General features: G+C 38.4%; 6 protein-coding genes and 1 non-coding gene across 9 annotated transcripts; 3 read left to right on the plus strand and 4 right to left on the minus strand.

Annotated features, from left to right (window-relative positions):
* The first annotated feature begins 798 nt into the window (after nucleotides 1–798).
* LOC140776155 (small ribosomal subunit protein eS4-like) lies at nucleotides 799–3,512 on the plus strand. The gene is made up of 5 exons (XM_073119767.1): nucleotides 799–942; nucleotides 2,054–2,131; nucleotides 2,213–2,393; nucleotides 2,497–2,594; nucleotides 2,920–3,512. Exons 1-5 carry the CDS (start codon nucleotides 940–942, stop codon nucleotides 3,355–3,357), a joined length of 798 nt encoding a protein of 265 aa, XP_072975868.1. The 5' UTR covers nucleotides 799–939; the 3' UTR covers nucleotides 3,358–3,512.
* Nucleotides 3,513–3,651: 139 nt separating this feature from the next.
* Nucleotides 3,652–5,490, minus strand: LOC140776154 (ferritin-like catalase Nec2). Its single transcript, XM_073119766.1, has 3 exons — nucleotides 5,067–5,490; nucleotides 4,341–4,566; nucleotides 3,652–4,175 (listed from the first exon to the last, which is right to left on the minus strand). The coding sequence occupies exons 1-3, from the start codon at nucleotides 5,408–5,410 to the stop codon at nucleotides 3,786–3,788; spliced, it is 960 nt and encodes a 319-aa protein (XP_072975867.1). The 5' UTR covers nucleotides 5,411–5,490; the 3' UTR covers nucleotides 3,652–3,785.
* A 1,820-nt stretch (nucleotides 5,491–7,310) lies between these two features.
* On the plus strand, nucleotides 7,311–11,127 carry LOC140776812 (uncharacterized). 2 transcript variants are annotated; one of them, XM_073120675.1, is made up of 3 exons: nucleotides 7,311–9,290; nucleotides 9,470–9,819; nucleotides 10,408–11,127. In XM_073120675.1, exon 1 carries the CDS (start codon nucleotides 7,362–7,364, stop codon nucleotides 9,123–9,125), a length of 1,764 nt encoding a protein of 587 aa, XP_072976776.1. In that variant the 5' UTR covers nucleotides 7,311–7,361; the 3' UTR covers nucleotides 9,126–9,290; nucleotides 9,470–9,819; nucleotides 10,408–11,127. The 2 variants fall into 2 exon arrangements, with proteins under 2 accessions (XP_072976776.1, XP_072976777.1); XM_073120676.1 differs by having other exon boundaries at nucleotides 10,414–11,126.
* A 1,090-nt stretch (nucleotides 11,128–12,217) lies between these two features.
* Nucleotides 12,218–12,875, minus strand: LOC140776464 (flowering-promoting factor 1-like protein 1). Its single transcript, XM_073120179.1, has one exon. It carries the CDS (start codon nucleotides 12,810–12,812, stop codon nucleotides 12,486–12,488), a length of 327 nt encoding a protein of 108 aa, XP_072976280.1. The 5' UTR covers nucleotides 12,813–12,875; the 3' UTR covers nucleotides 12,218–12,485.
* Nucleotides 12,876–15,344: 2,469 nt separating this feature from the next.
* Nucleotides 15,345–15,415, plus strand: TRNAG-CCC (transfer RNA glycine (anticodon CCC)). Its single transcript has one exon. It is a non-coding gene; the product is annotated as a tRNA-Gly (tRNA).
* Nucleotides 15,416–16,332: 917 nt separating this feature from the next.
* Nucleotides 16,333–20,684, minus strand: LOC140776227 (autophagy-related protein 18a-like). 2 transcript variants are annotated; one of them, XM_073119859.1, is made up of 4 exons: nucleotides 19,577–20,677; nucleotides 18,546–18,747; nucleotides 17,539–17,665; nucleotides 16,333–16,764 (listed from the first exon to the last, which is right to left on the minus strand). In XM_073119859.1, exons 1-4 carry the CDS (start codon nucleotides 20,450–20,452, stop codon nucleotides 16,674–16,676), a joined length of 1,296 nt encoding a protein of 431 aa, XP_072975960.1. In that variant the 5' UTR covers nucleotides 20,453–20,677; the 3' UTR covers nucleotides 16,333–16,673. The 2 variants fall into 2 exon arrangements, with proteins under 2 accessions (XP_072975960.1, XP_072975961.1); XM_073119860.1 differs by lacking the exon at nucleotides 16,333–16,764 and adding an exon at nucleotides 16,771–16,964 and having other exon boundaries at nucleotides 19,577–20,684.
* A 1,382-nt stretch (nucleotides 20,685–22,066) lies between these two features.
* On the minus strand, nucleotides 22,067–23,214 carry LOC140776228 (protein SRC2 homolog). The gene has a single exon (XM_073119861.1). It carries the CDS (start codon nucleotides 23,123–23,125, stop codon nucleotides 22,175–22,177), a length of 951 nt encoding a protein of 316 aa, XP_072975962.1. The 5' UTR covers nucleotides 23,126–23,214; the 3' UTR covers nucleotides 22,067–22,174.
* Nucleotides 23,215–23,281: the final 67 nt, after the last annotated feature.

Genomic DNA, 23,281 nt, shown 5'->3' on the forward strand with positions numbered 1-23,281 from the left:
TTATCCTGCGCCTGAGTTTGCCTCTCATCCTGCTCATCCTACGCCGGTGACTACCTCTTATCATGAGCCACCCGTCGGTTATCCTATGCCTGCAGGCCATCTTATTCCCGTGATTGCCTCTTATCATGCGCCACCGGTAGATTATCCTACAACAGCTGTTGATCCGCCTACACTAGCTCCTATTCCCGCTCCCTCCCCTTATCCTACTACATCACCAGATAATCATCCTATGCCGGTGACTACCTCTTATCATGCGCCCCCTGCCGGTTATCCTGCGCCACCCGCCGGTTACCCACCGTCCTATTATGGAGGCACGATGCCTTAGATTATGGTTATCTGTGAGGATTCGTCTCCCATGGGAGGACATGAAAAACAATTGTGGGTTTTTTTTTTCTCATTGCAATGGTTGCTGATTGTATGAGTTGAGATTTTATTATTCTATATTATATTTGTAATAATTTTTGGCTATTATTTTGTCCAGTGAGATATCAAAAATGAATTTATTATTATGGAGTATACGGACCTAGAGAAAAATAACAAGCCAATTTCTTACTCTACGTGAGGTTAATGTTAAATTACCCATTTGGGTCGTGATTAAAGAAAAACAAAACTGAGAAAAAAATTTAGTTCTAGATTAGAATGAATATATATATAATATTATATAATAAACTTTATAGGGAACATTAGTACAGTAATTTGCCAAACAAGCCCAATCACTCGGCCCATTAAGCCCAATAGCTTTGAAATATGATCTACGACGTTAATTCATGATCCCATGGTAGGAAATCATTAGGTCAATCTCATGATGGTCGAACAAGGCCGTCAAAAACCCTAGCTATAAAAGCCTGGCTTACAAACCGACGTCTTCAGTCTGCGCCTCGCTTTCCAGCGATCTAACTCTACGAGAGGAGGCGACGAAGGCCGTGGTTTTTGAACAAAATGGTTCGATTTCGTCTCTTCTTCGTACTAAATTACGTTTTCCTGATCCGTTTAAGTATTGTAGCTTCTCGTGTTCCTCCATTGTCGATTCCAACCAACGATTTTTCGATTCTCCTTTGATGCAGTTCGTTTGTAGGAATTAAGTAATCTTATTGCTTTGTGTCTGATAAGTCTCAATTCGGCTTGATTTGATGTGTGTCGTAGTGATTGCTGGGATCAAAACGGCGTCTTTTGCTTTCCACTAAAAATGTACAAGCGATAGTAGCTGCTTGTGTTATTTTAATGGTCAAGTCTTGAAAATTATGTATCCATTGCTTTGCTTTTTCAACAGATAATTTCATCTCATGTTAGCTACTCATTTGGATTCTCATGAACTCTCTGCTTCTCTGATTTCAATGCCTAGAGTGTTCGGCCGAAAAAACCTCTGTTATTTGATCATTCTATGATTCCATATGATTTCATCTATAGTTCTCTCTATTTGTGACACATGATAAGAATCATGTGATTCTTTTATATCGCGTTTCTATTAGAATGAATTAGTGGGTCCTGGATACAACCGCTTTGCTACATAGAAAGCAACCAGAGAAGCTCATAATGGAAACCCAGTAGCACATTGGAAGTGTGATAACTGATAAGTCGGATAACTGGTGTCATCTTATCCGTGAGAAATACTAAAGTTTTCTACTTTGATTAGAGTGATGCAGCCGGCATTCCTATCATCAGATAGGCGAATAATGAACTTTGTGCCTTGCCCTGGCTTATTTCCTTCTTTCTTCTTTGTTTCTTTTCGATCATCAGAGAGGCGAAGAATGAACTAGTGTCATCTTATCCGTGAGAAATACTAAAGTTTGAAGTTTCTTTAAATGAAATTTAAAACAATTTGCATTTTATGGCATAAAATAAGCACTGGATGGACAGAGCCATTACTTGAATTTGTAAGTTCCTTATTTGCAGTGTATGGGCACAAATTCAAATTCGTTGGATTTCTCTAAGCTTATCATCTTTGATGGCTAATTAGTTAAATTTTGGGTTTCGGTTTCAAATGACAGATAATAGCCAATCAATTATTCCTGTTGCTGGCCTAACTTCGAACTTCTTTTTTTGTGCTGTTTAGGCAAGGGGTTTGAAGAAGCATCTGAAGAGGCTTAATGCCCCAAAGCACTGGATGCTTGATAAACTTGGGGGTGCATTTGTAAGTCAAGAAGTCTTGTTTCTGTATCAAAATTTTGGACCTTTACTCTTCTTCTTACTGTAGTATATTTGTATCTAACAGGCTCCTAAGCCTTCTTCGGGCCCTCACAAAGCAAGGGAATGCTTGCCTTTGATCCTTATTCTAAGAAACAAGTTAAAGTATGCTCTCACATATCGTGAAGTCATTGCAATTCTGATGCAACGGCATGTAATGGTTGATGGAAAGGTCAGGACTGACAAGACCTATCCAGCTGGGTTCATGGGTATGCATCTTTTCATCTCTAAACAACACTATGTCCACAATGTTGCACTTGATGATTGAACTTACAAGAACTCACGTATTTTAGTGTACTTTGCTGCCTACAGATGTTGTATCAATACCGAAGACCAATGAGAACTTCCGTCTTCTCTATGACACGAAGGGTCGCTTCCGTCTCCATTCAATCAGGGATGAAGAGGCCAAGGTTTGTGTGGTGCAATGCTACATTTTTTTTCCTTATTCTAGTTTCCTTTTCTGTGTTCTTGGAGCTGATATGATGGATCCCTGTCCTGATAAGTTTCAATCATTCATGTATACTTCCATTTTTCTTGGTTTTTCAAGTTGTTTAACATTACTGTTATCCTCTACTAGCTTGGTTTTCTGTACCTTTGTAATGTCATGATTTACAATTTAATGCAGTCACTATTTGAAAAGTTCTTCACTTCTTATCAGAACAGTAGCTCTGTTGGAACAATTTTATTCACCTCTTATTGATATGATCGAACTAATTTTTCCTTTTCATTCTGCAGTTCAAGCTCTGCAAGGTCCGATCTGTGCAGTTTGGGCAAAAGGGCATTCCTTATCTTAATACTTATGATGGCCGTACAATCCGCTATCCTGACCCTCTTATCAAAGCCAATGACACCATCAAAATTGACCTGGAGACTAACAAGATTGTGGACTTCATCAAGTTTGATGTTGGGAATGTTGTCATGGTGACCGGCGGAAGGAACACTGGACGTGTTGGTGTCATCAAGAACAGGGAGAAACACAAGGGAAGCTTTGAGACCATCCACGTACAAGATTCTACTGGTCACGAGTTTGCAACTCGCCTCGGCAATGTCTTCACAATTGGTAAAGGGACAAAGACATGGGTATCTCTTCCCAAAGGCAAGGGTATCAAGCTCAGCATTATTGAAGAGGCTAGGAAGCGCCTTGCTGCTGCCACTGCAACTGCCACTGCATGATCAGTTGGTTTCTATTTTGTTCTTGAGACATTTTACATTTCTTTTGAACAGCTGAGACTGAATTCTCTTACTAAGTTTTGATGTCATCTTTTTCAATTTTTGCATGGATTAAGTAGGGAACTTTTATAATATATGCCAGATCAGTGTTTTCACTACCACACTGTTTATCATGTGTTACATGTTTATGCAAGCATGAGTTGTGAACTTTCATAATATGCTTATAATTTAGATTTGCAATTGTCTGCTTAGGTTTTACTGTGGATCGATTTAATTTCAGAAATAAATACTAAAGAAACCGATGCATGTATTTCATGGGATTTATTTATCAGTGGTATGAACTGAGATATTTCAGTTTATTGGCTCCTTACAAGTAGCGCATTAACACTTGATAGCATATAGGGTTGATTGCATGCAGGGTGCAACTTTTTCTAAGGATTTACCGGGGAGTTGAGATACATCCGAGCAATTCTTCCATTCCCCCCCTTTGGCAAGAAACCACCGGGGAGATGCTCATCGCCGGTGAGATATAATATCCTGAGAAGCTCACGAGGGGTTCGGGTGTAGGAGAGGGAGTCAGCATCAGCCGACAAGATGTTGCTGGTTGTTCTCTTCTCTGCTCCTAGCTCGCGGGGAACGATCAGGCCCTCATCCTTGATGCCGCACATCCCCAACCGGTTCCTCAGGGCGGAGATCTTGATGGTGAAGTCGGCCACCGTCGTGTTCCAGTAAGGCGGGACGTGCTCTTCCTTTCTCTGGTAGAGTATGGTTCTGATGACTGCGTCCTGACCTGCTTCCACCCCTAGTAATCCTGCAAGCAGCTGCATGCATCTCTGTTCTATTAGAATCCTTTTGTTTCTTGTCTTAGCTGCATAGAGAAATTATGCCTTTTTAAATGTTCAAATAGTTATTAACAATAAATACAAGTGAAATATACACAAGTAACTTTAGAATGATTTGAATGAAACAAAATGTTACTATCTTACTCTTCTTGTAGCATATCCATCAATCCCAGGATTAGTGCCAGTGTAGCCATTTATGCCCAAGTAAGGCAGCATATAGGAAGCCAAGAGGAAGTTGAGGCTGTTGGTGTATGGATTGAAGGGTGGATTAAGATGATATCCAAATGCTTCATCCATCATTCTTGCAAAGTTCTCAGCACTCAAATCTATCAGAGGCCTTGGAATTCCACCGACCGTTGATTCAATCGCCCTACATTAATCGATCACAACGTATGTTTGAGGGAAACATTTAATAGAATAAATACTTCAAACGTTCACAATATAATGGAAATGTCTTCTTCTACGATCCAAATCTTAATCTACTATTTTGATACATTATAGAGACTCGAGTTCTCTTTTGCTAATATAATACTTATAGTAATAAAAGCAAAACATAAGCTGTTTTTCATTTAGGATTATAAATGACAATATTTTCCAGTGAGCATAGTTTCATATCTGGGCCTTTTCAATTTATTACGTTTAATTTTTTCTTAATTTACAACGATAGACTTTAATATGCACTCTATATATAATATTATGTACATTTTATTATAACAAAATGCACATTAATCATAAAAATAAATTAGAAAATCAAATGTAATTAAATGGTAAATTCTCTCTTTTTGTATATGCTTATGGAAACTAACTAACTAAAGATTGGAGAAAAGAAATTCTAAGAAGATAAGCATAGGAAAGGAGAGAGCAATCAACCTGACATGCCCAACCTCTTGATACCCAAACTCTTCCATGATCCTCCTCGTTTGGCTATCAAGGTTAGCTCTCATGGCACCAATGGGAGGTGGTCCACCCCTGGCTAACTCTGGCTCGATCTGGTCGAGCCCAATCCCTAAGGATCCATGCAAGAACCACTCACACTCAGTGAACTCTAAATTGAGTGCAAATTGCATCTGGTCTACATCACGAGGGTACACCGGGATCGGCGTCGACGGCGGATTCGGTGAGCATACCGGGTAGTTGCCGATTAGGTTTGCATACGATAACGATAGAAAGATGGAGAAGAAAGAGAGGAGAAAGAATGCAGTTGAACTAGTCATGGTGTAATAGTATTAGTAGTAGTAGTAGTAGTAGTAGTAGTAAAGATTGAGAATATATCAAAGGAGTGTGAAAGTTATACGAGGATAAGAGTGGCCTGATAGGCCTTTATTTATAGGCAAGAGTAGTAGTGGCAAATGGGAAAGTTCTTAGTGTGCATTAAAGCCTCAACTGTTGAAACAAAATAGTCTACAGTCTATTTTAAGGAAACAAGCAAGTAAGTATCACATTCTTTTGTAGGTCACAACTACCAGCTTTTCCAACAAATTTTTTATGAGATATAGTAGGTACCAATAAAACATAACTGTTGGGAATTAGGTAAGTTGTGTTGCCTTCCTATATCTTACTGCTACATAACTTAGGACTTGAAGCTTCTTTCTAAGTTGATTTTGGATTCTAAGTCTTGGTTCACTTGTAACTAGGGTATTATGGGGCCTAACTCAGTTTATTATTTACTCTAAGTTGATTTAGCTAGGTTTCGATTAATTTATATCTTTGTACTCTAAACTTAAGTATTTAATCTTCGTGTAAGTTTTTTTTTTTATGGCAGAGGATGTTGATAAGAGATTCCGACTCTGATTTATAGATGTTCCTTTGATGAGATGTGATTGAATGTTGCTATCTTTCAAACCTAATTAACCATTAAAATTTCATCAATCGCAATCAGTAATCTCAAAATCTCCTAATCATTCTTGAGACGAGAATTAGGGTTTTTTTTAGCATTGGAGGCACATTTTTCTTGATATTTGTTTCCTTTTGAAGTTGTTAAATATTTATGATTTCTTCCATTGTTATAGAAAGCTTAACTAGTCACCGATAGGTTAGCTAACCTACCGGAAATTTAGTTCTTTTTCTACGGTTTGATTTAATGCCATTCCTATTGATCTCTCTAGTCACTTATATAGAAATACCTTTGGGTACTCTACCAATACCTAACTTGAGTATTTTTTTTCCTCTTTTGTTGAGATAATGAATGCATATTTCTACCAAGAAGAAGAAGAATTTGTTGTTTAATTTATTGAGCTCACCTACGTCTACAGGAGAGAAAGAACAACAAGTAATTCACTATGTTTGAAGAATAATACAAGCAGTACCAACCAAACCGTGGTGCTATGAGGTTATTGCTTGATCCCTTTAAAACACTAGACTAACTGTCTTCTTCCATCCTTCAAAACGAATGGAGATTTGCCCTTAGAAGATGCTACCTATACTACAAATCTAAAAGCCAACCATTTCTAATCCTATCCTGGGCCTCATAAGATGGAATTATTTTTTCTTTTAGGGAAAGTCCGTAGAGCAATTCATTAAAACCTTCCCTTTTTTTTATTAACAAAGGTAATATTATTATCTTAAAAGAGGGCGAATATCCTTCGCATCCCTATACACCTTATTCTCTGTTTAGATTTGCTAACCATTTGATTAGCGACTCTAAAACGGTGGAAGAATGGAGAATAGAACGAACGATTATTTTAACACAAGCCCTTATAATTGGCTTATAATAGATAATACTATATTAAAAACAAAGCATTAAACCTGAGGGCATAACTAAGAAACAAAGAGATGAATGTCTCGAATCAGCTTGTAGATTTCGTCAATCTAGCGATCTAAATATCAAACAGAAAAACATAGAAAGAAAGGAAACTGAAAAAACTAACTCTACTATTGGCAATAGGGGCAAGCTAGGACAAGAGATTAAGACTCTAATTAAAAGCACGGAGATTAAATCCGACATAAAGCGACAGCGAACAACAGGCGGTAGGCATTGTAGTAAAATTATTATGGTTAAAATGTTAATTATATATTAGTCAGAGTTGGGGTTATTTTTATAAATTTTGTTTTGTTTTTTTTGCAATAAGACCACATGGAAGTTGTTATTTGCGAAGCAGCCCATAGTAAATAAGTTATATTAACATATCTCCGTTACTCCCACCCTCTTTCCCTTTTTCCCGCACCATGATGCTAAGATATCTCCCAGAGGGCAAGACGCTTATCCTCCTCCTCGTCAGAGCGACCACCACCACCCGACCCACCGTTCTCCTCCTCCCTAACCATCACTTCTGCACCCAGGCATCGGCAGACGAGAATCTTCTCTCCTCGGCTCTCCAATCCCAACTGACGCATTTCATCAGACATATCAAGCGCAAGAAGTTCGCGGCAGCGAAATCCTTCCTTGCGTCCTTTATTTCATCCGAAAACCTCGCGTACCCGTTTCCCTCGTTAGCGTCTTCTATCCAGGAATCATGCGAAGAAGCCAATGTATCCTCTTCTTTGGTGTTTGATATGCTCTTCAGGGTTTATTCGGACGCCGGCATGACCGACCGAGCTCTCCAGACCTTCGAATTCATGCTTGAAGCGTTCGGCCGTGTTGAGGGGAGATCATGCAGTGTGTACCTCCTGGCTCTTCGGAAGGCCGGCAGGGTGGACTCCGCTGTTAGTTTCATCCGTCGGATGCTTGAATTGGATGTCGTTGATGTTACACCGTACTCAACAGCCATTGTAGTTGATGCGTTGTGCAAAAATGGGGGGGTGAACGTTGCCCGAGAGCTGCTCGACGAAATGTGCGAAAGAGGGAAAGAGCCCAATATCTTGTCTTACAACTCTTTGCTGGAAGCCTATGCGAAAGATGGAAATTTCAAGATGGTCATTGAAATATTAGGTCTTGTAGACAAGAAGGGAATGGATCATAGTGTTGGAACATATACGATCCTTATTGATGTGTACTCCTCTTCTGGAGAGATTGATAAAGCTGAGGAGATCTTTGAGGAGATGAAAAGGAAGAAATTGACTGGAGATGTCTATCTGTACACTACAATAATCAATGCGAACTGCAGGGCTGGAAACATTAGAAGGGCGTCTGCATTATTTGATGAGTGTGTTGCAAGAGGAATCGAGCCAAATGACCGGACCTATGGTGCTTTAATCAATGGGTTTTGCAAGCTTGGGCAGATGGAGGCGGCAGAGATGTTGATGAATGAGATGCAGTGTAAAGGAATCACTTATAATCAGATTATATTCAACATGATGATAGATGGATACTGCCAAAAAGGGATGTTGAATAAAGCTCTTGAATTGAAAGCAATCATGGAGAAGACAGGAATAGAACTTGATGCCTACACTTACAACACGATGGCGTGTGGATTATGCAAGGCTAACAGAACTGGTGAAGCAAAGATGCTCCTGCATGTCATGGTTGAAAGAGGTATTTCTCCAAATTACATCACTTATACAACATTGATTGACATTCATTGCAAGGAAGGAGATATGGTTGAAGCGCGGAGGATGTTTAGGGAGATGGGAGACAAGGGAGTGAAACCTAGTGTAGTCACTTATAATGTGATGATTGATGGTTATAGCAAGAAGGGTAGCATCCGGGAGGCTGAGAGGCTTAAGAAGGAGATGGAGAAGAAAGGGTTATTAGCAGATATTTACACATATACATCACTAATTCACGGGCATTGTATTAATGGAAAGGTTGATGTTGCAATGAAATTGTTCAGGGAGATGAAACAGCAGAGCGTGGCAGCTAATATTGTGACATACACAGCATTGATATCTGGGTTGTCAAAAGAAGGGAGATCAGGTGAGGCGTTTGAGTTGTATGATGAGATGGTTGGAGCTGGATTGACTCCAGATGATTCTCTATATTCTGCTCTTGTAGGCAGCCTTCATACTACTAAAGGGAGTGAAGCTTTTACCCTTAGAAGAGCTAGTTTATAAGATAATCTTGGAGACTATAGTGAAAATTGGGGTCTACAAGTTTTTATGGTTTTTCTCATTCAACTTATTCTTTGTTAAATGAGTTAAATCTACTGTCAATCTGCTAACAGTCATGAAGGAAGGGTTTGATGATTTGATCAGAATCTGCTTTCCTTTATCACAAGGGTAATATTATGCTTGGACACTTGGGAAATGATTTTTTTTTTTTAAATTCATGCAGAGTACTTTGCATTTCTGTAAGCAATTTAATCCTACAATAGAGCCAGTTGTGGGGTCTGAAGGTTCCACATAATTGTCTCAAGCCAATATTTACTGCTTTTTCCTGATGCTCTTGATTTCTTCAGGGTGATCTCAAGTCAAAGAAAATCTGAGAGTTTCTCTTGAGGAGCGTGATTCATGTTGATCACTTTCTTGCTGAACTATCTATAACGTGGCAAGCTGGCAAAGCAATTTGATAGTCATTGATCTAGCGAAGGGAAAAATGAAGATGTGCTCCTAGTTTTATTAATGAAATGCCAATAGTATACTACATTGACTAGTTCTCCCATTAAAGTACTCATGTAGATGCTTAAACTTTAAAGAGTAAGAAGATTCTGAACGTCATCAAATTTGAAGTCGGAAATGTTCTTCTGGTGACTGGTGGAAGGGATACTGGAGGGTTTTGGCATCATCAAGGACAGGAAAAAGCACTCAGGTAATTTCGAGACATTCCACATCCAAGATGCTAAATAGTTATAAGTTTGCAAGAATGTGTTCATCCATCACCATTGGTAAAGGGATAATGATTACTTACAGTTAGCACAATTATGTTGTCTTCATAAGGTTTTATCTTGCTGGATGAAATTTCATATTCAATATTCAGACATCTGAAAAGAATCATCAAATTCATGTATCTGATTTAAAAGATCTGAATAGATCACAGCGAGTTCATATACCGAATATCATAACTCTTTAGATAAATGCCAAGTTATGTAAAGTTCATATTCTTGTTCATCAGAAACCAAGTTCATTTACTAGTAAGAAATGAGAAGAGAGATTTGATTCATATATCCGATATCTAAAATAGATATCATCATATCAAATTCCTCTGTCATGTATCTGGAACCAAGTGCAGATGTCAAAATAAATAAGAACTCAGAGGAAAATATTATGTTCTTGTATCAAAAAACTGACTGAAATATCCAAAGCTTATACGTTCTCTGCATTTTATTATACTTATTTCAAACTTCATTTATTATCTGTCAAGTTGATAATTGAAAGTTAACAACTCTTTGTTCTGAAGTTACAGATCAGAAGTAAGGAGCTGACATATTGCTACAGCGTGGCAAAAGGTTCTCTCTTTGATGTGGAGACATTTTTAGCTGTATGGACTGAGTGGATATTTCAAGATCAAACACCTTTCAATTATACTTGCTGTTATGAGATGTTTGGCAATCTCTCGCCTCTGTATACTTTTTACTATGGAAAAGTTAATGAATATATTTAATTAATTCGATCATAACTATCTGTGGACATGTAATCTCTGCTGTAATATTTACCTCCTAGAGAAAAATAAAATAAAATATAGCACAACTGATAAACAGTATTAAAACTTTTGTAGGGCTACTGCGCTGTCATAAATTATTTTGATCTATAGTAATATATGCTGAAAAAGAAAAGATCATAGTATTTAGAAGTGCTCTCAAATGTGAATTTTGCTGACATGTCTGGATGCTGCTATTTCAGGTGTAAATGAGTGCTGGCAAAATGCAGCACTTGTCAATTTGGAAACACTGGCGAGTTGATGCCGGCACTTATTCTTCTCAATAATATAAGCTATCCTGAAAATTTTAAACACCGGCACAAGGAATTTTAGCGGAATTTATAATGGCAAGAATAAACTTTTTGTGTCGAATGCGACCAGAAATAAAGGAGGAGGAAGAAGAAGAAGAGTAGTTATTACTGTCAATAAATATGTTTTCTGTGGTAGTAAATCTCTTTCGCTGAGGATTTCAAATGCAAAAGAGATTAAAACTAGAATCAAAAGGGTAAAATAAAGAAGGTTTCAATCTAGTTAGGTTGATTTTATGTAGTTCCTATTTTGCTTCACACCATCAAATTGATGATCTTCTACACTAAGCTATGCTACTTCACAAAGAGATACGTTCATCCGTTCTTTTTCATTCTAAAAAACAGATGGCTTTCTCTGTCAGTGCCACGGTCGTCATCATGGAGAGGGTATATATAATATATACACATTACTAGAGAAGTCAATTTCTAGCTTTAAATATGATTAAAGAAAATAGTGATTATACTTTGATCTAGTTCACAGGTATCCTTAACTTAAGTATAATGTTTTGAATTATTGCTGATCTTAATAAGCCACTAGATGAAGAAGAGACTAACACTATATCCTAACACTCACTCTAAAAGAAAATGACATTGCAACTACTTACTAATTGCCGTAAGCGTCCACGGTACTTAAAAGAAAATTAAAAAAAAAAGAAAATAAAAAAGGAGGATTTGGGTGGAAGATGAAGGTGATTTGCTCTCTATCTTGATTCAGATAAGTAATATTTGTTACCATCTGGATCATTTAGTATCGTGGATCCATTCTATTGGGATTATATATTATGCTTAGATGATTAAATAATAATAATAATAATAATGATAATGATAAATGTGGTCCTGAGATTTATAATATTAGATTCTGAGGTGGAGCTGGAGCTGGAGCTGGATTCGGATTCGGATTCGGATTCTCCTAGGTATGACGCAGTTGCATCGAAAGCTACACCAACATTTTGCACGTCACACCCTAGTGTTTCAACTTATTGGAATCTAAATAAAAGTTGAATGAGTTGATGCGATGCGTTTCTCCATCACAATTCTCATCACTTCACGTGACACTCTTATCACTCTGTCTCCCTCCCATCCCTTATCTCTTTCTCGTATCAAATCCTCCTACTCCATTGGGTCGTATCTAAATCTTCTCTTCTCTTTTACTCACCTCTTTTTCTCTGACGTAATAGATCACTCTAAATCCAGTCATAACTAACAACTAGAAACCATAAAAAATATATAGCAACAACAATCCAACCAAAAAATTCAAACAAAAGAGAAAAAGAGTTAAGAACAAGAGGCAGTAGCAGTACATATACACAACACACAAAAACTCACTTCCTCCATGCAAAACACAACCATGAAGAACTTATAATTAACCACAACAAGTACGTAACTACGTACTTACCACTCATCTCATCTCACTCATAATTATATATATATATATAGAACTTAGAACTTAGAACTTAGAACTTAGAACTTAGAACTTATATATATATATATATATATGTTTGTATGTATGTATGTATGGAGATGGATAGTTTACATATCGATGACCTTGAAGGAGTCGCGGTTCTTGACGACGATGTCGTACATGTGCATGGACTTGAAGCGAGAGAAGTCTTTGGGGAGGGAGATGAGGTCGAGGGAGGAGCGCTTGTGGAACTGGAGGAGTTCCGCGTCTTCGTAGTATCGCTCCCACCCTAAGCGCCCCAGCTTCCGCTCCAGGGAGCCGTAGGAGGTGATGATCTCATTGCTCGGGGTGTGCAGGAGCACCTTTCGCCGGAGCCCCGTCGACGAGTTCTCCCCCGACGATGGGTTCTCCACCAGCCGGACCACCCCGTTCTTGAACACCCACACCCCTGACATATGAGAGAGAGAGAGAGAGAGAGAGAGAGAGAGAGACAGAGAGAGAGAGAGAGGGAGAGTTAATTTGTTACCACAAAGAATAGCTCAAGGGATGTGTGTGTGTGTGTGTGTATATATATAGTGAGAGAGAGAGAGAGAGAGAGAGAGAGAGAGAGAGAGAGGATCCACTAGGGACACTGTTGCAGGGAATTCCTGCAGGGAGGGATAGGATAGTGATCGTGATGATTAATGAGAGAAAAAAAGGAGGTTTGTAAAAATAAGATTCTAACAAGAATTAATTCTTCTCTATGATATATATATATATATGTAGAGAGAGAGAGAGAGAGAGAGAGAGAGATGATGCAATCTTTTGCAAAGGAATTAAATACACAAGGATCAAGGGACATGGATTGGGACAAGTACTAGTGGCTAGATTCTCATATCGCCCTTTGCACTATGTCATCGGCTACCTTAGCTCATGACATCCCTTTGGTCATACTTTGTTTTTCCTTAATTCTTTTGATCTTCGCGTTCGCTGTCTTCAACTTTTGAGTAAATAATTATTCCACGATGCAATAATAGTAGCATCTAGAGTGATAACTCCTCTCCTCTTTAATTAACAATACTTTGCAGCAAATTAATATATTAAAATAATTGACCATAATGTATTCGAACTCAGCAACTTTGTAGATCAATATATATATTTATATATATATATTTATATATATAACCTCTTAAATTCTGTCACATTCTTGGTACCAAATAATTGTCCAACAATCAGTACTAAAATCTAAGTAAATGATCTTAGAACAAGTAGGCTTTTGAGTCAACTTCATAATCTCAATGATGACCCAAACCATTCATGCATATCTAGGAGAAGGTTCAAGCCATCAATTATTGTCAACACCAAACCCCCCAGTTGTTTCTTGGATCAGTCAGAGAAAGCTCATATCCATCAATCAATGCTGTCCAAATCCCACAAACTAACAAGTAGTAGAGATCAACACATGGTGCTGCTTTCTTCCTTCCTTCCACCCATCTTTAACATGATGGTGGGACATGACTTGCTATTGCTCCAAGATTACTAGTTGGGGAGGGCCAAAAGCTTTTTGCTAATTAATATTCGAGAAGAAAAAGTTTCAGTAGTAATTAAGGTGTCTCCTTTGTTCAGCATAATAAGAAATTCTAGTGCGTGCTCTTGGTCCTACAAAAGAGACAAGATATAGAAGAGTTTGAGAGATTGCTGCAGCAAGAAAGGTATATATCTTTTTGTGCTACAATTTTGTTCTCTTTGCTTCTCCTCCTTTGCATCTTCTAATATTGGTCCATTATAATCACAAAGCTTTGCTTCTTATCTTATGTCAGTGGGTATCTGATGTCATGCATGTGTCTATTGATAAATTAATTATAACTAGTAGTACATTATCTTGTGTCCTAGTATTCATTTAGTTTATAATCAAATTAAACAAGACCTCTAATTAACCCAAAACCATACGAGAGATAGCTTTCAAGACAATTCTAAGATAAAATATTTGAAATCTTTCCATTCAGACAGCAACGTTCCTCTTTTCACTTTACAAGCACCATTAAGCAGCATCACAGATACTTCTAACATCTTTAATGAGATGATCCGAGTCTCCTATTAACTTAGTATATACTCTTGGGAGAGGACAAATAACTACCATTTTACCTTTCATCTATCCAAAAAGAAAAGTTGAAGTCTATAAATAAGATTACTAGCTAGGTAGCTCCCTTACCACAAGAATAAAGTCTTCATAAAATATATGGAATGTTGGATCAATACCTTCTCCAAGATGAAGAAGAGAATTTGGAAAGTAGAGCTTTCTTTGAAAAGGGGGAGAGGGATCTATTCCATCCGATTAAAGAAGATAAGAATTCGCAAGCCGTTATCGCATGTGAATGTCACATGGAAGACTGCTTTGCATATGCGAGCTGTTCATTAGCTTAGTTGCAATTCTTCTACAAAGGCGAAGAGAGATAGATGCTAGATAATGTCATTGAGATGCCCATAATAATAATAATAAGAGAGGATCTATACATATACCCTAATTATATATATATATATGAGGGGCCATATACCAAGGGACAGGATGACTCATCCCTAGGCTTATCTCGAGGGATAACATATCGGATTATTAATCTCGTATTCTAATTTTTAAATGATCCATTGTTGTTTGTTTGGTTTGTACAAGATTATGTATAGGATAATTGAATAAAATTTATATTATTATCATCAATTATATAATTAAAAGTAAATTTTAGTAATAAGATTGTTAGCTTGTTATATATATATGTTAAAATAATCTAAATTTATTTATTATTTTTTATATGTGAAGAATATTGTAATAGGACTACATTACTCCACTAGTGATATATCCTACCTTCCTACCTGGAATTCTAATGCTATATCCCCTCCGTTTGGAGATATGGCAATCTCTTATATTACTCTAACCAAACAGTATATTAGGTAGAGCTCAGAGAATAATTAGTTCTTTTCGTAATAAATATGAAAATAAATAAGTTTATTATGAGGCGCATCTGGTGTAGTGGTATCATAGTACCCTCCCACGGTACTGACCGGGGTTCGATTCCCCGGATGCGCAGCTACCTACGTTTTTCTCTTAATTTTTTTATCAAACGTATTGATGCTCTCTCGTCCATCAATATCGTTCTATCTTCTTCGTTTAGTGATCTTTTTGACAATTTCTCAATATATCAAATTCTAAATGATTGTCCATAGAGGGAGGAGGGATAGCTAAGGGATCAAAATATAATTAATATTTTTTAAACTAAATATATAAAATTGCTTAATATATTTTATCTTTTTGTACTCATGCTCAAACTCATTTTACCCATTCATTTACAAAAAGTCTGATTGGTTAGTTTTTTCCATCTAAATTAATACAACGAGTTCAAAAAATTTTAAAAATTAAATAACAGACTGAATTCTCTCAATTTTTAGTTTTTTGTAGGCAAGAATGTTTCTTCATCTCTTATATAAGAATTTCTTTCTCTTGAAAAAATTACTTGTATATCTCTCTCTCTTACCTTCTATATTATGCTAACCATATAATAAATTTTATTAAATCCTTTTTTATGAAATTTAATAGTTACATTATCTAGAAACAAGGCAAATATGAGTTAAAAAATCAGACCAAAAACTCATATATTTTGCTTAATAAAACATCTGATCAAAAATCCATCTATTTTGCCTAATAAATATACGACGAAGTTATTTTAGTTATTTAGGTATGCTGCATTAACTTTAAAAATTGACAGGTTCAATTTAGCCATAAATACGTAGACTAATACAAAAGGATAAAATATATTTATCCCTATATAAAAATATATACCTGCAAGTCATGTTCAAAGATGGCGAGAGAAGTCGCATCTCATTCTGTAAGGAACAGCCTGAATAATTGATTACACAGAATAATTAATTACACAGGAGAGAAGATGAGATGCATGAGGGAATTAATTAAGCATCCAAAGATTACAATTATGCAAAACACTGGCAATATTTGGAAAGCCAACCTACTGCACTATTATTATATTGACCGTACATAAGTCCAGAGATTATATCATACAGTAGAGTACTCTTAAGAAATCCTGCCCTGCTTGTGTACAAGTTGTCTTTTTTTCTTTTTCTTTTTCTAATACTGCACATAAATTATACATGGGAGGATGCTTCGTTTGTCTAAACAACTTCAGCTGGTCTTAGGAAACGATAATGGTATTGCACAGTGAGAAAAGATGACTGTGCAGTTAACCAGACAAATATTTGCAAAAGCTATACATGTACAGAGTAACTTGATAATGTTATTGGATAGTAGTAAAACAGCATGTGCATGCTTTCCATTGTTAAAGCACATCATCTGGTTTTAGAAAATTGTAGCACTCCAACTGTTTCATCTCTCCACCAGCCACCGGATCAAATTGGCATCTGTAGAAACTGCAAATCATATCCAAACAATGGCCATTTAGGATACATAAGGTAATAGATATATGAAGATAAGTCCATTCTGAGCAGGTTATCACACAAAAACAAATACGAGTTTGTAATACAGTATAGAATTGGCTCCCAAACTTTCTGAGCTCCAATTTCTCCGGAGCTTTCTTGACTTTTATGTCAAAACATACTGGACAAATTTTCTGCACGAAAGGTATTACACCAAGGCAGAGCAAATAAATAAGAAAAACAGCTCCTGCAATTATTGTTTCAAGTATTATGTACTTAAATCTTATTCATTAAGATTAAGGTTAATTCTAGAATATGTATTCTCATTTGTTATTCCTAAAATAAGATATTTATTCTAGAAATTCTATCTTCACTAGTATTCAGAAATAAGAATGTAATAATTATCTTCGATGTAATATAAGATGAAGAAAAAATTAAAAATATATATATTGTCTTTTACAAAGTTATAATAAATACTTTTTGATTTGATATTAAATAGATTAATGAGATAGATACCAGAAGTAAATTAGTAATTACATTACTATATGGTATAAGATATAATTTTGATAAATAGTATTTATATTTTAGAATAGAGTTATTATGATGTTAAACTGTTTTTCTAGAATAAGAAAAAAATTATTCTTTAAGTGAAAGGGGCTTAACGCTTTTCATGATTAAGTAGAGATAGTGTATACTAAATAACCAATTGAAACATTTCGCTTCATAAACCCCAATAGAGAAATAAAGATCGACACTAAGGTTGCATACCTTCCGTCCATCCCAACAATCACTACAGTGTTTTTCTGATGGCCAAATGCAACAACATATTGCGAACCTTCACGCAACCGGAACTGGGCCACTGACCATTCTGAGTGAAAATATTTTGGTAGTACACCTAAGAAAGAAAAGGAACTTTCAGTTTATAAATTTTATTTCAAGATAAAAAAGACATAATGACCAGCAGTTGGCCATGCCATAACTTTAATACGTCATCTTTTAGTTGGGAAACATAGCTCATCAACTGTAGATACCAACAGCCATATCTGGAATTTAAACTAAACAGTAGCATCCAATCAAGAAAATGGCATCTCAATGCATGAGGCTCCAACCTACATGAGGGTTGAGAAGGAAAGATGTGCACAGCTTTGCAGGAGGATGTAGGGGACAAACGTTAGTTCCACAACATGTGACGCTCTCCAAAGGATAAAAGTAGCTTAGAAAAAAAATATATATATAGACCAAAAAGCAAGGAAATTTGAATATGTCAAAACAATCACAAAAGTTCACCAAATTTACTAAATTTACATAGGAGTGGTCAATTCCTATACATTTGCACATTTGCGGATTTAGGTAGTCAAAAGTAAGAAAAACTCATGAAAAAGAAAGAATATTGTGAAGTTCCATAAAATCAGAGGATTTATTGTGAACTTCAATAACATCAGCAGATTTATTCTTAGAGGAGGTAAATTGAAGGCATTTCTAACCATATTAAGAGTTTCATCATACTCCAAGATGCTATAGACTGTTGGATACTGATCAGAGATATAAAACTAACAAACAGAAAATTTGTCTGTAGATAATCCTGCCTGACTCCAACAGCTTGTTCTATTAAAGAACACATTTAGCAGAATTTTTCTTTTTTAATGAAACCAAGCACTTTTCAGATTAAAAGCCCACGGGAGAAGCTCATCTAGCTTCACCTTCCATGAAGAGCCACCTTGTAGCTAAACTAAATGCAGTACAGTTAAACATCCTGGAAATTAGAAGAAGCTTACCTTTAATGAAAGAGAGAGACGAACTGGCATGCGGGACATCCGGGTCTGGTGCTGGGCGAGGCGCATCATTTGCTGCTGAGCCCAAATTAATCTTTAGGCTAAATACATGAACTGTTCCCTTGTCACTAGAGACAGCCAACCACTGCATGTTTGCAGAGAAAGCCAGGCTACATATCTCTGCTCTATCAGCACCTCTTCTTACCTAGTAAGAATGTAAATCACAGCAATAAATGTGAGCATCCCGATACAAAAAAGAGTTGGGCTTTTACAAGATAAGAAAAAGAATTTGGAGTACAATTTCATGCACACAAAACAAGTAACAAATCATCAAAAAAGGTTTGAGAGCAAATGATATTATGTCAGAGCATTTCTGTGAAATTGATAGATGGAACTGGAAAATAAAATTGCAAGCCAAACTTCTCCACTCTTATGAAATATTGAGTTCGCTCTCCCTATAATAACCATTTTATTATGGACCAGCAACTTTGAGAAACTCCTCAACCTACATATATAGCACATAAACTAATACTGAGTGAATTAATATTTCATAAAGTGCAAACAAGTTTGAAGCTCAAAGCAAAGCTTTGAAGCATGCTTGCACAGCAGATGATTGGCCTTGAGCAAAGGTAAATAGATCGCTCAAGAAAGAGAATAAGCTCTGGAGATAACATGATTTTTGCTCGTTTGAATAAATACGAAAAAGGAGACGTTCCATCCACATCACTAGGAGAAGTTTACTAACCTAATATACAGTTCATATTTATCTCCAAATAAACAACTAAGTTTACAAAATTCGGCTCCCTTATTAGTATTCGATCTGTATCTATATATGGGGGAGAAAATTGGGAAATATTCACTCCAAATGAATCTCATATTCAACCCTAACTAATAGTGCATATATATCGTTTCCTAGTTTATAGAGCTATTATATGTCAATTATATCATCTCAATTTAACCTATCAACTAAATTATCTACGACACCCAAGAAAGAAGAAAATGACTACATAAAAAAGCTAGGCAACCCTTATTACCTCCTGGAGTAGTGTTCCATCGGATGTGCTAAATATCCTAACAAGTGTCCCCTTCGTGCTCGCTGTTGCGATTAGCCTCGCGTCTTGTGACATCGCAATGCACGCAATCCTCGAATCATGGGCCATGATAAACTTCGTCCGACGGGCACCGTAGTGCTCCACCCGCACCTGCCCCTTCTGTCCCCCCGGGCAGACGAGGACGAGCGACCCCTGCTGCTGCGACAAGACGCAGAGCCCTTTCGGATTCGGCACTGTCTCGATCTGGTGCACGAGCTTAAGATCCGAAAAATTGTACACCAAGATCCTGTGATCGAGCACCACAACGATCCGGTCGCGGCGGAGGCGAACGGCGCGGACCTCGGCCCGAAACGAGAGCTCGCCGATGCACCGGCTCTGATTATCGTCCCAGATCATGACCTTGTTGGGAGGGAAGTAGGGCTGAGACCCGCCGCCGACGAGGGCGAGGATGTTGCAGCGGAAGAGCATCTCGACGGCGCCGATGCCGCCGCCGTCGAAGTCGCGGCGGAATATCTCGCGGAAGGGATCGCAGTTGTAGATGCGAAAGCCGCCGTCGGTTCCAGCAGCGAAGCAGCCGTGGTCCTGGTTAAAGGAGAGATGAAGGAGGGAGGGAACCACCGCGGCCGCCGGAGTAAGAGGAGGAGGCAGCGGTATCTGGATCGGCTGGAGGGTAGGGTTAGGGTTTTCTAACGGGGCGGAATCGCGGCGGTAGACGATCTCATCCTCGTCGGGGATTTGGGGATCGGGTGCCGTTGAGGGTTCTTCGGTTTTGGTTTGGGGTTCTTCGAGGGATGGGTCGGGGTCAGAGCTAGGGTTAGGGTTAGGATCGGGAGAAGGCGGGGTCGAGTCGGCTGCCATTGGAGGAGGAGGAGGAGGAGGAGGAGGAGGAATAGAGGTGGGACGAAATTTAATGGGGATTGGAGGGTAAAAGAGACCGTCGAGAAATAAGACCGACGTAAGGGAGGGGTGTTTGGGAAGGGAAGATTGCGTATCGACTATCCAGTATCCTATGGCGATGCGAGTCGAGTACCAAAAAATAGTCGTAAGTTTTTTTAATTTAACCTATTTTACAAACTACAGTCTACAGTCCAATATTTAATCTACTTTATAATTTATATTTGTTTCTGACACTTTTGCAATTTGAACCCTTTCTCTTTATAATTTTTATTTAACCCCCTCCCATATTATTTTAACTAAGTAATTAAATTACTAAAATACTTTCGACATTATTTTTTCTGTTTATGCCTATTATCTAAAGAAGTCATAAGTATTTTAGCTATTTAAATTTTATTTTATATATTATAATTAAATTTTTTTTGTGGGTATCGTTTAAATTAATAAAACGTGTTAAATAAAATTTATTAAAAAAATTAGAATCAGATTACAAATGAATCACAAAATAAATAAAATATAAAATATAATTTATAAATTTCATTTAATTAAGAGAGTACCATGCAGTGGTGCCAGAACTCTAAATCTCCACGAGGAGAAATTTGCAAATTGGAGGGCCGTGGGCCTTATTTCGTTTGAGGCTAAGTTGGGCCTCACACCTTATTAGTAGTTTTATTCTTTAATCTTAATTTTTTTAAGAATAACTTTAATTAAATATAAAAAGAATAAAAATATATTTACTTTCTGATCAATTTAGAACAGATCCCTAAACAACGGTTTGGAAGCAAACAGCTTCGTATTTTCGAGTAACCGACTATCTCGTTGACCTACAAAAGTTGATTAATGTAGTTAGAGCCAATGAGATCTTGTTGACCAAGCCATCTAATTTTCCCTTTATGGCGTAGGCATGTTTCTTAAATACAAACATATATTACAAATTGTTACAACCCCCAGTATTATCACAGTAAGAAATAATACCCATCATCAAATCTAGAGAACCTATAAGAACTAAAAGATAATATTCAAAAACACAAGAAAGAACAATTAGCTAGCTAAGAGTTTGATCAGGGATTTTAAAGTAGTATAGTGAGATTAGCTTTGTCGAATACTAAATAGAAGACAAAATAAAGAAACATAATGTCTTACCATCAGAAGGGATGAAGAAAGGCTTCCTAGTGAGTAGAGTTAGCTATAAGAATTTCATTTATCAACCATGAAACACAGCACCACTCAAAAGAGAGGTAGCCGGAGAGAGAGAGAGAGAGAGATCTAAGACAAAGGCAGCCAGGCAATAAGACCTAAGCAATAAACAAATGATAAGAGTCACAGGAGGTGACAGATAATATGAGTTTTAAGTCCTATCTAACATTCATGTATCTTTTAAGCTTCCTAATATACAAATATTTATTGCTACTTTATTACTTCCCCAAAAGGAGAAGAGAAGGAAAATCTGGTCATCTTAAATAGTGCAGAACATAAAAATATTCTGAATGCATGGAAAAAGAATCGTCCAGGAGAGCTCGGTCAACAAACCCTATCACCATTCACCAAACAATGGAGAAAAAACAAAAGAATATCTCGAAAGCAAAGGGAAAATATCTACGGCACTGCGATAGATCAACGTCTAGCCAACAAAACAAGCATCTTTATTTACATCATCGACAAAAAAAAAAAGTAAAGTAAATTGAACTAGAAATCGAATCCGCCGTCGAATCCGCCGTCGAAACCGGCATCATCCGAGATCATATCACCGATGAGAAGCCCACCGAGGGCTCCACCGAGCAATCCCGCCCCGAGGCCGAGCCCAAGGTTGTTCTTCTTCTTCTGCGGCTTCGGGTACCCCGCCGCGGCCTGAGGCGGGTAACCGTAGCCCCCCTGAGGTGGGTAACCGTAGCCCCCCTGAGACGGCGGTGGCGCGTAGCCGTAGGCCGGCGGCGGATGAGCGTACCCGGGATAGCCCCCTGGTGGAGGATAAGGTGCGCCGCCGTGGGGCGGCGGGTACGGCGACGCTGAGCTGGATCCGACGGGGTATGCTGTCACGGGTTCGCCTGATTTTTCCGGCTTCTCCCCCGAGGGTGGGTACGTCGCCGGCGGAGGGTAAGGAGCCGCCGCAGCGGCAGCGGCTGGGCCAGGATAAGAGGCACCTGGCGCAGGATAAGCGGCCACGGGCGCAGGGTAATTGGCGGGCGGCGCACTGTAAGAGGAGAGGGCGGGGGCGGCGATGCGATCGCCGAGCTTGTAGGAGAAGTTCAGAACGCCCTTGGCTTTGCCGGAGGAGACCTTGCGAACCTGGTAGGAGACGAACTGGACGGGCTGGGCCCCTTCGCCGGCACCTCCGAGGAGCTCGCTGAGGGGGACGTGGACCTGCCCGACGTCGCGGTCACCAAGGGCGCGGTCGCCGCGGAGGAGCACGTGGAGGGCGATCTTCCCTGCTGCGTGGACGTCTGCAGGGACCGTGAACCGGAACGTCGAGTTCCAGGTCGGGTTGCGGCCGCCCTCGCGGTCGGTCGGCGTCCTATGCTTGGATCGGGGGTCGCCGGAGATGGAGACCTCGGCGTAGACCTCCATCTTAGAGAAGAGGTTCACGTCCTTGAGGTCCTGGGCGGAGATCAAGGTGATCTCAAGAGTCCTTTGCGCCATGGGAGTTTGAGAGCGGAGGCGATCGTTAGGGTTAGAGTTTTGATCGGAGGAAGAAGGGGATCGAGATAAGATCGGAATTTGGGAATAGAACAGTAAGGTGTGGTTTCGATTTATACGCGAAAGAGGAGAAGACTTTTAAGACGAAGATTCGATCGT

This window comes from Typha angustifolia, chromosome 14, assembly GCF_048772165.1.
Source record: "Typha angustifolia cultivar Huaian chromosome 14, ASM4877216v1, whole genome shotgun sequence".
Taxonomy (NCBI): Eukaryota; Viridiplantae; Streptophyta; class Magnoliopsida; order Poales; family Typhaceae; genus Typha; species Typha angustifolia.

What these genes read in the sequence shown, in the direction of transcription:
- LOC140776155 (XM_073119767.1), top strand. An exon ending in CTATCCAGCTGGGTTCATGG is followed by an intron (nt 2,394 to 2,496) that starts GTATGCATCTTT and finishes TGCTGCCTACAG; the next exon opens with ATGTTGTATCAATACCGAAG. An exon ending in TCAGGGATGAAGAGGCCAAG is followed by an intron (nt 2,595 to 2,919) that starts GTTTGTGTGGTG and finishes TTCATTCTGCAG; the next exon opens with TTCAAGCTCTGCAAGGTCCG.
- LOC140776154 (XM_073119766.1), bottom strand. Translation starts at nt 5,410, where the DNA reads ATGACTAGTTCAACTGCATTCTTTCTCCTCTCTTTCTTCTCCATCTTT. An exon ending in CAAGAGGTTGGGCATGTCAG is followed by an intron (nt 4,567 to 5,066) that starts GTTGATTGCTCT and finishes CGATTAATGTAG; the next exon opens with GGCGATTGAATCAACGGTCG. An exon ending in ATGGATATGCTACAAGAAGA is followed by an intron (nt 4,176 to 4,340) that starts GTAAGATAGTAA and finishes AGATGCATGCAG; the next exon opens with CTGCTTGCAGGATTACTAGG.
- LOC140776812 (XM_073120675.1), top strand. Translation starts at nt 7,362, where the DNA reads ATGATGCTAAGATATCTCCCAGAGGGCAAGACGCTTATCCTCCTCCTC.
- LOC140776464 (XM_073120179.1), bottom strand. Translation starts at nt 12,812, where the DNA reads ATGTCAGGGGTGTGGGTGTTCAAGAACGGGGTGGTCCGGCTGGTGGAG.
- LOC140776227 (XM_073119859.1), bottom strand. Translation starts at nt 20,452, where the DNA reads ATGGCAGCCGACTCGACCCCGCCTTCTCCCGATCCTAACCCTAACCCT. An exon ending in ATGGAACACTACTCCAGGAG is followed by an intron (nt 18,748 to 19,576) that starts GTAATAAGGGTT and finishes CATTCTTACTAG; the next exon opens with GTAAGAAGAGGTGCTGATAG. An exon ending in GTCTCTCTCTTTCATTAAAG is followed by an intron (nt 17,666 to 18,545) that starts GTAAGCTTCTTC and finishes TTTCTTTCTTAG; the next exon opens with GTGTACTACCAAAATATTTT.
- LOC140776228 (XM_073119861.1), bottom strand. Translation starts at nt 23,125, where the DNA reads ATGGCGCAAAGGACTCTTGAGATCACCTTGATCTCCGCCCAGGACCTC.